Source organism: Larus michahellis, chromosome 5 (genome assembly GCF_964199755.1).
Source record: "Larus michahellis chromosome 5, bLarMic1.1, whole genome shotgun sequence".
NCBI lineage: Eukaryota > Metazoa > Chordata > Aves > Charadriiformes > Laridae > Larus > Larus michahellis.
The window spans coordinates 54,717,828-54,732,459 of record NC_133900.1 but is presented as its reverse complement, the minus strand read 5'-3'; the positions used below and the strand labels follow the sequence as shown (position 1 = coordinate 54,732,459).

The following is a 14,632-nucleotide window of genomic DNA, read 5'->3' as shown; positions in this document are numbered from 1 at the left end:
CAGATACTCATGATGCTTTGGTAGGGGATGTGGAATAAAAACCTACATCATGTAAACATTCAGTAAACAGATTCTCTGCACTCTGAAGCCTAAATAATACACAAGATGAGAATAATCACATAAGAAACTTATTTTTCTACACAGAATGTGCTGGCAAAGAACAAGAGTCAAGCCTAGAATTTTCTTCCATGTGAAAGTAGAAGCATCGTAACAAAACTGCATGATCTGGTGGGCGATGCAGGTCATTTCAATTGTTAAGAGGCTTTAGCAGAGGTTTAGCAAGAAACAAATCCAATTACTTGCAGTGTTCCACAAAAACGTACCCCTGACTGCTTACTGGTGCTTTGAAATAGGGAAAAAAAAAATAAAAATAAAAATCTATAGGCATACAGAAACAAACACAGGAAACGACTGTCTGCTAAGTCAGAGGATTTAAAGTGGCACTATGTATTATGTTATCCTTATTTTGAAGAGAAAATTATCTTCGAAGCAAGCTAGAATGAAACGCTAGAAGCACGCTGATTTTGTTTAACAACCTGCAAGGTTAGTTTCAACTATTTTTTCTTTAGGGCAGTAGTTTGTTTAACATAACATGAATTCCCTTCTTCCTTCCTGTTCTTAGGATCTCAAAGACATTTATTTTTACCTTCAGTAAGCGTGCCTAGAATATTTTAGCTGTATACTGTAGGACAACTAGGCTCCAGGGTCGATAAATGGAGCTGATGTCCTTTTTTTAGTTTCAAGTTGTACATGTCTCATGACTGACCTTACCTTTTAACAATTGTGTTTTCTCCATTGTGTATACATCCTAATACCCATTAAACAATGCAGATAAAACAAATCTGCCTCAAATCGGCAATAAGAAAAAAATAGACTGTTTAATATGCAGAAAAAAAGCAAAACTTAAGGCTTGCATTATTATAACTTGCATCACTAGGCCTTGGAAACACAAGAAGTTGTAGCCGTAACCAGCAACTGAGCTTGTTTTGACACTGGATGTTACAGAAAGAAGAAAGAATTCCATCTAGAGAAGATATAAGGAACTTACAATAAAAGCAACACCTTCAAAATCTTTCACAGGCTTCTTTAAACTGCCATCTGCTGGTCAGCTCATCCTTCATGAGGGTATGATGAATGACAGGCTAGCTAAGAATTTAGAGTATTCCATGTTCTTTATTTTGTCCTCTCTTAGAAAAAAATTACCATTTCTTTGAAAAAGTTCAGAAGTAGTATCTAGACTCTGCAGGAGACTATGACACTTAATCTGTTGTCAACAAATCCATCCAATTTAACGAAGCCAGCCAATAACCACAAAAATTGTTTGGAAAGCTAAAGCAGGTATGTTTCATGCAAACACACAAAGTGTGCCAATAATCCAGCAGTAATGGTAACGTAAAACCTTTTTATTTATTAAAAAAATACTGGTTACATTCTACTGGCATCTACTACATTATTAGGGGGGTGGAGGGCTAAGGTAAAAAAAAGAAATGAGAATACACCACCAGTATCTCTGTATCTCTTCTCACAAATATCATGAGCTTTTGGATGATTACACCAAGTCTTACATAGGTAATAAAAAACGACTCCGAGCTTTTGCAGACTCTGAAGTGTTGGGTATTTCTTACATCTGGCCCTACCAGTTGCTCATTAAGAATCAGATTTTAAACACAATCATATTTCACATGAAGTACCGGAGCAAATGACTACTGATGTCTAGTGTTTAGAAGTAAAATTAAGGATTTTGTTTCAAGATTAAATGCAGGTTTATTTATTCGTGTATTAACACCTTTCTGCTTCTGTCCATCTACTGTAAAACAACTTCAAAACCCAACTTTTTGAAGGGAGTGAGAGCCTACCCTTTAATCTCTGATATGTCGGGTCTATAAATGTTTGCTTGTTCTTAAGGCAGAAGTCCACACCCCCACCCCTGTCTCTCTCCCCTGTAAATTACATACTCAAAGTAACTTATCAATTGAAAATTTGGCCTTGACTGATTTTATAATACTTCAAGTAAACCCCATTAAAAAAAATAACCCCAATAACAACAAAAAGCGTGGAAAATCTTTTTTCAAAATGTCAAATAATTTTTCAATCAAGAAAAAACCGAGCACAGCCTTCCTACTGAACACACCTCTCCTAGATCTTAGTTGCAATGGACTGACATTTAAGAGGTGTGCAGCGAGCAACAGTCCTTGACAAATAACAGCCATATCCGGTTCCATTCTGGAACCAGCTGTCCACAAACAGCGTGGGAGGAGAAGAAATGAGAAAAAAGAAAAGCCAGAATCCACTTAGTATTGCTTGTGGAAGTGTATGTGCTTGTGGAATATGCAGATTTTTTTCTATCTTTGTTAAGAGAGCATCTAAGCCAACATTTAGAAGTATTATAGTGATCACAGAAATACAAAAGTTAATCGGTGAATGTATTTGATGTTGAGAAGAATTACACCCTATGCAATTAGCTGTGTGAGGCTTTTGTCATTGCATGATTGTGTCTGTTTTTTAAACTCTTTCCCTTAACACTCTGAAGGTTTCTCTCTGGATGAATGCTCGCAGGGCACACATATTTAGCCATTTAAACAAGTGCTAAATAATAATACAAAACGGAAAAAAGTTTTTAAAAGCCACCCACACAATCCAAAATTTATGTCTTTCCTTGTTTTGTAGAATAGATCAATCTTAAGTTCAGAAACACGTGCCTGGCATTTTTCTTTTATTTAAAGGCAAAATATATCTAATATCATAGGAAAGAAACTTGGTACAAGTTCAGGTCAGTGTAGCTTTAAACCGTCTAAGGATCTAGCCCACTGATCTACTCCCCTCTGCACCCAGTCCCGCAAAATCTCTGTTATTTGACAGGGTGTATTTTCTGTTACGTTGATTGGGATTGTTTTAATATTTGAAAATATTTTCAACACGTGAAAACAATTAATTTACTTTCCTGTTCATGTACCTGCGTTTTGTGAGCAGTGCATGATGTTATTTTTTCTCACATCTTTTGCTGTTTATCTCTAGCTGAGTAAATTAAGAGCTAAGTTTTAAAATTTCCATCTCAGCCTATATAACCGTATCCTTTTTTTACGTGTGAACCATTAAGTCACAACCCAAAATCCTACAAAAATGAGCCTTCATCAAGAAAGATTTCATTTTATAAACACACTATCTAGAGATAGAAAAATCTTTCTCCTGGGATGACACTATTTAGAGACATATATTTAGAGCCAAAAAGACAGTACATTCCTTAAACAAGTCTGGCTGAATAGATGGTCCCAAACCCAAGCAGCCATCACACAGCAAGTCCCAGCAGTAAAGCCAAACCAGCAGAAGCTGGTACGCCAATAGATGAGCGTCTCTCAATTGGGAGAACAAAATGAGAACAAATATTACTTTACTTGACTGCTGCTATGGACGTTATTTCCTGTGGGACTTCCTCTGCTTGTTTTATAGGGGTACAGGAGGGAGAATCTGTTGGGGATTTTTTTTTTGTTATTTTTCCGGTTACAGTAAGATATAGAGCCATTAACATGCAATCTTTTTTCCCCACCCAAAGGTAAACCATTTACTGAACACTGCATTCATTGCAGTGTCTAAGCACCTCATGCGTTTGTTAGGGGAGATGAAAGAGTCTTTGGGATAGCTGGAAGCCCTACTCCCTTGTTAGCAGGCAAGTATTTTCTCTACGGCTTTTGTAATACAAACTGCTTGAGGCCGTTTGTCTATGGATATTTTACTAAATCCTACCAACTATGTTTCTGAACCACCTGCAAACCAGCATGCATACTTCACCCTCATGCTGCCACTCTTTGGCTAATTGGTTTTAACTGTGTCGATGTCTCGGGGAATGGTTTAATGGATTGTATATGAGTACACTTCTGGTACATACATGTCATTTATTGTATGTCAATCGAGAAGAATTACAGTTCCAAATATGCAGAGCTAAGACTATGATTAGTAAGTATCAAAAAGATACGCCCTTCGCTGCCTGTTTAACTCTACTGGGGATGAAGCTATTTGCATCACAGAGAAATAGCACTTAAAACAGCCTGAAAACTAAGTCGAGCTTAGAGGGGCTCTGCTCAGAAAACTGTCCAGTTCTAGATCAAACAGAGGATTAGGAAACTTGCTTCAATATAAAAGCTATGGCAACATGACAATATTGAGTTACATAATGTAACTAATGTAGTACACTTACATAAAGTCTGTAGAAGAAAATACAGAACACACTGGCATTTTACTTTGCCTCTAATAGAAGGTTACAATTCTAAAACTTTGTTGGTAAATACATTAAAAACCACAATAATATCTCGACGTCCCCAAATCAGACGTTCGTATTACAATAAATGAATTTGCAATGCACACATTAACAGGTTTCACAGAGGCCAAAACTGTAACTTGTCTAGAGCACCAACGTTAGAGAATTCGCCTTTGATTTTTTTGTTTTTAAACAAGATTCACACCTGAAAATTTCTGTCATTAAATGGCTGTGTGCAAACACCACTTTTTTTTTACCTCATTCTCAGTTAAGGAAGCTGAAGGAGATGAACTCTTGCTAAAAGCAAGAGTTGAAGATTCTGCTGCTGAAGCCCGATTTCGCTTCTTCAGAGGTTTACATGCATCAGACAGATTTTTCGTTGCTGTAAAATAATTTTGGTTTACAAAGTGAAGTTTGGAACTTTAAAACGTTATCTCCCTGAAGCCATTTAAAATATTCCTTCAGATAAAGGAAGGAATGATTTAGGTAGGTCTTCTGGGCACCTACACAGGGCTGAGAGAACACAAAGTAAGTTTCTGAAACCATGTGTTTTGGCTTGATTTTAAAAATGAAGAGGTTTCTGTTAATCAAATATGTACTACAAACGGCTAAGAAATGTTTTCCCAAATTTTTTTTTTGGTTCATTTCTATTAAAATCAAAATATCTTGTGACTTATGACCTCTTTTAAAGCAGAGGTAACAGTTATCTCCTCAGATATACATTAGAAGGCCTACGTGATCTCACCGCACTGAGTGCCACTAACTCTTTGTTAAGAGAAAGGTTATATACAGGAGCCAGGTACCAGACATTATCTATGGCACGTCACCACTTCTACATTGTGCAGAACTTACTGAAGTTTACTTGTCTTTGGCATATCATTGTAACACCTAAAGAGACATGCTCTTACAGAAGTTACCTTAAACTTGAGCATCATTAACAAGTCTGACTTTTGGTCCAAGGTTATTTAGAATTCCCTCTCGCGTTCCACACTGCCTCCCATCAAGCATCATTTAAAAGGACTAAAAATCACACAGTAACTGATTACATTGATGGGCACTGCACTTGTTTTACTGGGCTAATGCACAACGACAAATTGGAGCAGTGGGGTTTCTATCCCTGCTCGCCAAGATCACAGGGCAATAGCTTGAATTTGGTGCCATCAAATGGTGAACTTGTGAATTGCTGCTCTAAATCAGCAATACACAATTTCAGTCAAGCATAACGTTGCAAAATGGTGGTAGTGAAGGAAGAGGGCACGCTTTCCCCCCCCCCCAATCTGTGGCACAGTGGCTGGCACTGGTTATTGCGTCAGCAAAATTTAGCCGGCTGCCTCAGACAACCTGTTTATTTTAAAATTATTTAATTGAAAAGTTACATTAAAACTTATTCTGACCACATTACCTGACTGGTTCTTTTGTGAAGAGGAGGTTTCTGTGACCTTAGAAGAGTTTGTTTTTGCTGTTTTGTCATTGCTTGTCTCCCTCTGTCACAAAAAAAAATATGAAAAAATAAAAAAACTCCTAATTTATGAATGGTTGGATAAAACTGGCAATTACTTCTGGATTTATGTTATTAAAAAGAAAGTGTCTTTACAAATATCTGAATGGTAAGGTAGTTATGTTAGCCCCATCTAATTGATTTTTAAAACTCATTTACAGCACAGGGTACAAACCCGTAAACAAATGAGAAAAATTAAAGAACACAGTATTCCAGCATCCCACTTATCCATCCCAAACTCAGCATATCAAAAAGGGGAGCTCAAAATGAACACAAAACATGTAAATTATCCTTACTATTCTTTGTCTAAGATGGTTAAATTAAAACCTTTAATTATTAAAGGTAAACTGCATAATTAGTATATAAATTTAAGAATAAACCCTGTGCAGAATTTTAAGTCTCAGAGAGGCTTGCTTTCAACTCCAGAACTCATAGCAGTGCCATGTTTTAAATTACTATGGTTAAGATTGTTTCAGCATTTCCAAAATAAAAGCACTATTTTCAAGGGAGAACAAACAACACATAAATTTGCTCCAGGTTGAGAATTTATCAGTAGAAGTTTAGGCTGAAAACTGGGGAAGTTTTTGTCATAGCGTTGTCAAAATTAGATACTGTTCCTTACACATGCCACTATTTTTTTTTCTTTTTGTATGTTACAAAATCATTCAAGTAATAAGTCACTAAAATTGTAGCCAAGAACGCCCAACCCTAACAAATGCTCACCTGATCAATAAGAGTAATTCTACCCAACAGAAGGTTTTACATAGTTTTTCATATTCTTCATCTTACACTCAGTTTTACAGAAGACATGCAGCTGAACGCCACAAAGGCCAGAGAACTGCTTTCCTTTGTAAAAATAAATATGAATGGCTACTGTACTGCAGATGTGCTACACTCTGCTTTTTCTGACTTCTAAGTAGATGAAGACGACCTACTAATGCTGCCAGAGGCTCCCAATATCAGCTTTGTAAGATTACCGTCACACATCTGTGTACAAATGAAAGAAAATGTACAGCATAGTTCACTCTCAAATTTAAAGCATGCTTTACAGAACCCCTATTTTGTTAATGTGCACTTTAAATACGTCAGAAAGCACAGATGAATGAATTAGTTTTTCAAAACTTCCATATGGGTACTTACGACCTCATTATTTTGTGCGAAAACACTGAGATTTGGTAAATAAGAATTAAGGACAACAAGGAGAGGATAATGCACAACTCTCATGCAAGAATAAAACATCATTAATAAAAGTCATTAAAGCTTCTCCTATCCAGAATGGTTGTAACAAAAGCCTGAAGATAAACTGGGAATAGCAGAAGGAAGGTGTACAGTTAGTGTTTGCTTTTTTGAATAATTACACAGATGTTTCCACTGTCATTCGCTAAACGCTTTACTAAGCGGCAGCTTATACAGCTAGAAGTACCCTGGGCTGGTGAAGGCGGGAAAAAGACTAAGAGATAATTTATAAAAGAAACCGCAAAGCAACCATTATACGATATCTGACCCTTCTGTGGACAGAAGCACAAAACACTGCTATATGCATTTAGAGTTGCCGAATTACCTAATATTTACACACACCAGATGCCTTGTAACTAGTTCTGATACACAGATCAGATAGAGGACACCACTTTTTAAATGCACGTTACTAAGTCAGCGTTATTAGCGGTATGTATCTTATGGAAACCATTAATCCTATTTATTAATTTATTTTCCTGTTAATATTCACATCTGCATCACAGCATCCAAGATACCAGAACTCCTCTGCATGAACTATACTGTAACCACCTTTCATTCTACTTGTGATAACGTAGGCTAATCGTAGCGTACGAATGCTAGTGGGACAGTAAAGGAGTAACTTTAGTGACAATCAAAACAAGGACTTCATAGCAGGAATTAATTACAAGAAGTAAACTTAATTATTCCATGGATCTAGTGTATTATAGTGAATTCAAATCAATTAGACAAGTTTTAAAAGGGTCCAAAAACTTCTACAATGATGAATATTCAACGACTAACCCGTAAGAGCCAGAAGTGCACAAGTCAGTTTTGGCCCTTCGTTCTGCAACAGTAACAACATTTCTCTACGAATTATCTTTGTCCCTTACAATAAGCTCATTAAGCCTGGCTATCTGAAATTCTATTTATTTTTTTATATTGAACTTTAAACAAGTTATCTGAATATCCACAATATCAACAGCCTACCAAACAAACTGACACCTACAAATGAGGCCTCCATAACTCATTTAAAAAATCCATTACCTTTCTTTATATTAGGTTGCTTCACTTAATTACTGTACCACTAAATTCCTGAGATGAGATCTGCGATGCGATACACTACATTATGATACTGCAATAACATCTGAAAACACTTGTGAGCTAAGCTTTCCACACAAGTAAAACCCATGAAGTTCACTGGTCTACACGCATGACTAAATATACCTACGCTTAAGTCTCTACAAGATTTGGGCTGTATCCATATACACAATTTTAATGACCTATGTAAGGAAAATTCTCATTCTAACAGACAAGCTCAACTGAAAAGGAGCCTGTGATTTGTGCGATAAATATCCTGTAATATTTACTGCATTTTCCTAACTTAAGAAATGGGTCGGTATGCCACTCTAAAACGTTCTATAGGCTTCCAGTTCTTGAAAAGTAGTTTTTCTGGTTTGCTTTACTTGCTCTCCTCCCTCGCCCCACATTTGTCTACATTAAATATTGACTAAAGATATTATTTTCTTTACGTTCCTGTATACATCTCTGAACTAAAATTCAGGAGGGAAGAAAAAGAGCTACAAAGCATGACAACACGGAAAAGTCATGCCTCTGCACATTCCTTCGGGAAACAGATTTTCTCAGTATACATTTTCACCACAGTTTAAGTAGCAAGTGCAACTTGTCATACCTCCATCCTCAAAACCAAAGAAAAAAAAAAACCCCACAGCGATAAGCTCACGTGTATCTCTGAATATTTGCAACAGTTTGGTTTGATACACAGACATTACTTTTTTAATCCTGAAAACGGAAATGCTGACAAACTTAACTACAGCAATGTGATTGGTGCTGCTATAAATCAACCCAAACAAACCAATGACATAATTACCTTCCGATTATTCTGTTTATCCATCCTGAGTCTTTTCCTAGGTGCCTCCTGAACTTCAAAATCTTCTGTAGGTTCCTTTGTCCTCTTTTTTTGGTTTCTTTTATTTCCATGTAAGTTACCTTGGGATGGGGGATGGGGAAACTTACATGAAAAATAATCTAAAACCCACTTTCAAATTATTTTGAACTGATCTAGTTATTCGTTACTTTTCTTTCAGTCATTATTTTTAAAACACGGTTAAACATTAACACAGTTTGGTGACTTCTTAATGCTTAAAAGTCTGGTTTCTGGTGCTGAAGACTAACTCTAGAACACGTACAAATCACTGCTTCACACTCGTTATTTTAGAAAGATGAGTTTACCTGTATAAGCACTAGATTAAATTGTGAATATTACTGCCCAACATTTGTTTTATAGTCAGACTGCACGATTGATCTATACAGCTTTTAAATCTCCTGCCACTTTGTTGCAGTATCTTATCACTGAAATCAATTTTTAAGTCTCCTCCTTAAGTCTCCTTTAACATCTCCAAGTGATACAGATGAAAATACTGGCGACATCTATTATGGGGCCTCTGGAAAAGAGAAGATATCACCAACCGTACAGATTATTGTTCTCTTTCTGGTGTGGCAGTTCCAGACTCTCTCTAACAAGCTTACTTGTGTTTTACAGGAGACTAAGATCCCCTTCCTTTGTGAACCAAAATCCTAAGAATAGAATCACATTGGTCATTTTAAACCAACAGACTTATTCACACAGTTAGATGATCGTTCCCTGTAAAGTTCAAGCAGCTGCTAAATTACAAGAGGTCAGCGACTAACCTACGTATCCTTTGCACGGGTTCAGCTATTGTTTGCACTTGCTCTACCTCCAAAAGACAGATGAAGGTTTAGGAAGTGGTCTGTTTCATCAGGATGAAATGACAACATTCTTACACTCTCCAGTACTCTCTAGTTTATGAAGCTACAGAGTATTATTAGTATGAAGACTGCAAGCTCCAGGGGCACAAATATGTTAACTGAAAATTGCCCTACAGCTACAAGCATTCTATTCCAGTGGGAACAAATAGTCGTAAATATTAAAAATATAGCAACTTGAAAATATGGATAATTTTCAAATTAACGTTCTTATCTAAACAATCTAGTACATACTCTATTATCATACTCTGAATCCACAAAGCAGACTGAAATGGCTCCAGGAGAACCTGCTACTTACAAAAAGCCAGCAAAAGAAATCCCACAATATTCTTCCAAGTTTAAGATAAGAGGATTTGGGTAGGGGAACGATTGAACTGACATGTTTTCATCTGTAGATAACTATAAATGTACACAATATATGTACTAGTAACACCTGGTACAGGTACAATTTCAATTACATTTCTTGCAATATGACACTGAGGAAGGTGAACAAAATTCAGCACTACAGTGTTTAGATATTTAATTTGGGATCCATTAAAATTCTAACGTCAAGGAAGACAACATCTGAGATAAAATAAAGAGATTATGATACGTGGGTGATTACATAAAAAAATACACTCAATAGCTACTTATAATGATGAACTATTTGCACACAACACAAATTTCAATTACTTCTGGATCTTGATCTCCTTTTAGGTGAGTCTTGAAACACTTTACGTTTGGCCTCTCCAATATTCTTCAATGATGAACCTTGAGAGATACAGAATGTGGTTTTTTTTTAAACTGATATCCAAATATTTGACACTTAAAATTTAAAGTTAAAAACTTTTCAATTTTCCACAAAATGATGTTATTTCACACACACACAGATAGTTAACAAAACTGACTGCCATTTTTATACAAGTTTTTCCAAGTCTCACAAACTTTCAAACACTCCCTCTCATTCTTGTCATTGCCCAAAGCAGCACCTGTTGGCTTCTCATACTTCCATAGTAAGTCTTCTTACAGTGCTGTAAAGCTGTTTGAATTTGAAAAATGATAGCTAGTTAAATTTGATAAGGTTCATGCAAATGCCAAACTATCTTCCTCCTTCTTTCTCAAATAAGCGACTCCAAACCCCCTCAAATATTTTGCAAAATAATTGAGACTGTTTATCAAAACCAAACGCTAGACAACAGCAACGAAAAAATAAAAGGAGAAAAAGAAAGTATTTGCAATCTTGTACAATGTCCTAAAAAACTTTGAGTAGCACAATAAAATGCCAAATGGATGAAAGTTTCAGAATAAAGTTTGGAATACTTCTTCCTGAGTTGATGATGATATGAGGTAATAAACTTTAGGTATATGTGAAGAAAAGGTGTAGCACCGATTAAACTTTTTAAACCATTTCCAACTAGTCTATAAAAAAATCACTCAAATTTTACTAGTAGTAACACTTCGTCTTCCCTTCCCACCATCCACTCGTAACAGGCAGTGGATGCAATGGCAGCTGCTTATGGGCAGAAGAAGAATGAGAAATCGGCAATCTCTAAACAGTAGAAGGTTTACATATAACAACTTTTCAGAACAATGAGCAAGAAATGTAGACTTCATGGGTTGCGTTTATTGTAACCATTGGCATTCCTTTGCTATTGGCACAAACACCAAGAATTAAAACTGGAAAACAGTGAAAGCTGTTTTCCCTACAGGTCTCAAATATGTGCTTAGTTTAACACCACTATGTATATCAAATTTAGTTAGAGTACACTAGCACAGTTTTACGTTTACCAGAGTCTTCTTCAGATTTGGGAGAGGTCACTATGGCAAACTTTGTGTTATAGCGAGCTTTCTGTTTTTCACTAAGCATGTTCCACTGCGATTCGAGCAATTCTTCAATCTCCTCACTTGAAGCATCTGGATGTTCAGCAACCACCTATACATGCAGAAATAGGGTTGTATTAAAAAACAGGTGACCATTGAAAAGAATGGCATACGTACTTCTATTGCTCCGGAAAACTAGATAAAAACAAACTATCTAACATTTTTGCTGTAGACAGAACTAGATTAAAACCTTCTGTAACCAATTTTAATTGAATAACCATGTCTCTCTCTCCGTCCCTCTAAAAAATATCTATTAGCCTATTCAGAAGTATTAAGAATCATTTTGGAAGTATCTATTTGCCTTTTAACATTCAAAAAACAGAGTAAGTATAAATCCTGTCTTGTGGTCGGTCAAAAAATTTCTATTATTTCTTGATGAAGTTTGAATCTATACCACAAAGGAAGGACAAGCAATATTGGAATATATGCTTGCCTACAAGGACACCCATCAATTCACAGGAGAACTCATTAAGCATAGAACTCATTACACCTATCTTAGCAGAAAGATTTACATAAGGTAGCATTTGATGCAACATTTTCCTGTCTTAATCATTTTATACTATGTATTTGAATATCAGGAACTCAAAAAGCTGTGCACCTTTTCTAAACAACATAATAGACATCAACATGCAATTTAAGAGTGTTTCTAGAAGTTTATTCAACACAAACAGAAAATCCAGTATTAGGAACAAAGAAAAAAAATCCTTCCAAACTCCTTCAGTATTTCCATACTTCTACTTAAAGAAAACCAGATTTGATTAATCATAGAAGTCAGAAAGCTCCAAGATTGTATGATCTACAGAAATTAAACAGTGGCTTTAAAAACAACTCCTCTCATCTCATTACCCAGCATTGTCCAAGATCCTAGTACTGGAGTCATGCAACCAATACCCCAAAATCATGGAGCAAAATGAAAACTAGGCCAACAAAGCCAAGCGTTCAAACAGTAACACCATTCAACAGAACAGAAATAAAAATTTTCAGTGACAAGTGGAAATGATTAAACCTAATTTCTTAGAACTTGGTGTCTTAAAATTGCATTTCCTGTTGTCAAGCAAGATACAAGTGTGACTTCAGGGGTTAGAATAGCTGTAGTACCTTCATTCCACTGGGATTATTCAGCGTCTAGTAGGGAAATTCATGCTGTAATTTTTCCCCTAGTAGAGTACTAAGAGTTCTCTTGCTTTTATCTGGCATAACCCATCTGGATAAAGCTTGGAGACTACAACTACCTTTGGAAGCCTCTACTCAAAGTTTGATTAAAATCCAACAATGTCAGAAAAGTTATTGAGGAGGGACAATGTAGATAGACCCACAAGATACTCTTCCCACAAATCTCCCTTCTTTAGGAAAAGGAATTAGCATCATTTTTGACCATTGCTGCTAAGTGTATAAGTTCATTGTACTCAACTAGGGCATGGAGTTATTTAATTCTCTAAGAAATAACTAGCTTTGTTCGCACAAATGAGATACAGTTTAACATCACCTCCGGTCCCACCAAAATACAAATAAAACCAACTTTCAGTTGACTAGGAGCGCTGTGAAATGACAAGCAAAAGACACTCATGGTTCTTAACGGTTAAGGGATCCTTGCAAAGGCAGCCTCCAAGGAAAAAGCCCAGCGTTCTTCTCCAAAGTCTTCATATTGTAATACTCAGTCCCAGCATACATACTGGAAATGATGTATCGGGTCTCTTGATGTACATGAAAATCATGCCCTTCTCCCAGCTACTTATTCTAAGTCTCATTACGCTACAGAACACATGGAAGATCTTTTCTTGGATCTGGAAATTAATATCACTATAGGTGTGGAAAACATGGTAATTAGACCAGGACTGTCCTAGCTCATCCAAGCAAGTATATTACCTTCGCACTTATTGTCTTGATGTTTACCAACTCCCTACGCATGCAGAAATCTTCAACTGTAAACACCACTAGTGAAATTATTTCTTAATTTACTTTAAAACAGACTCAAGGCCCAAATCAATGAATTAATACAAACAGTATAGCTGTCTGCCTCTCACTGAATGATACCTTTACCTCAAGTCAGACACTCCCCTCTAATGACTACTATGGTTATACTTCACAGAGGAAGAGCATAAGAATGCCAACAGTACAAAACACATCTTTACTCATTTGGTAACAGCACAAAACACTTAATGTGCCGCTATGACCATTAAAGTGCTTCAAGCTTTCAATGCCTCCCTCGGGGAAGCAAGCCTCTTAAATCATTAAAAACATTTTCCAGCAGTTCATCCAGTCTTCCAGCAGCCATCATTCACTTCTAGAATTTCAACTATTCCTCACTCTCCTATCCCCAGGAAAAGTAACACAAAAAGTAGTAATTAATAAAACCAAACCGATATCTGAATCCTGCTACTGTACAAAGCCAGCCTCCAAGCAAGACACAGCAGAAACGGCTCTACTTTTAAGAGAGCTCGTGATTATAAAAGGCCCCAAAAGAGAAGTCTTCAGTCACTTCCATTCCTTCCCAAATCTGGGGGCCATGCAGCCTCTTCTGGATCCATAGTCTTCCTTTCTTTGAAGTTTCTACCCACACACACTAAAGTAGCCACACACTAAATTCTCAGATGCCACCACTACAAGTAGTACAAAATCAGGCCTGTTTTTTAGAAAATGTTATCGCTCCTAAAGCATCAGAACATCTACAACAGCAACAAAACAAACTCTTGGATGGAAAGCAAACCACGCAAGTTGAACCAGATAAGCCTAACAAAAGGGGAAACGATGAACACTGGTTTGGATACAATCTCCACCTTCCACCAACGGCACAAAACTGCCATTTTAAAAGTGACATGACAGGCTGGAAGTCCTAACTGAGCTTAGGTAACTTAGGTTCTGTGCAAGAAGCACGAATATCTAAAATGGTATTTCCCCACTTTGCCAGTTAACTTTGAATCAAGAGGAAGGAAAGACAGATTCTGCTGCCCTGATCGGTGAGAGAGACTGTTATCTGCAGTTTTCATAACCTACTTCTGTTC

General features: G+C 36.6%; 1 protein-coding gene across 6 annotated transcripts in view; it reads right to left on the bottom strand.

The window, feature by feature from the left end:
• NSD2 (nuclear receptor binding SET domain protein 2) overlaps positions 1–14,632 on the bottom strand; it is a 101,733-nt gene that overhangs the window by 21,932 nt on the left and 65,169 nt on the right. For 5 of the 6 annotated variants that reach the window (XM_074587377.1, XM_074587375.1, XM_074587376.1 and 2 more), the window contains exons 6-10: positions 11,538–11,682; positions 10,443–10,520; positions 8,854–8,972; positions 5,655–5,736; positions 4,510–4,634 (exon numbers count right to left, since the gene is read on the bottom strand). In XM_074587377.1, the coding sequence (XP_074443478.1) occupies positions 4,510–4,634; positions 5,655–5,736; positions 8,854–8,972; positions 10,443–10,520; positions 11,538–11,682 (549 nt within the window). The remainder of the gene's footprint in view (positions 1–4,509; positions 4,635–5,654; positions 5,737–8,853; positions 8,973–10,442; positions 10,521–11,537; positions 11,683–14,632) is intronic. The other variant, XM_074587380.1, reaches the window with a different exon arrangement.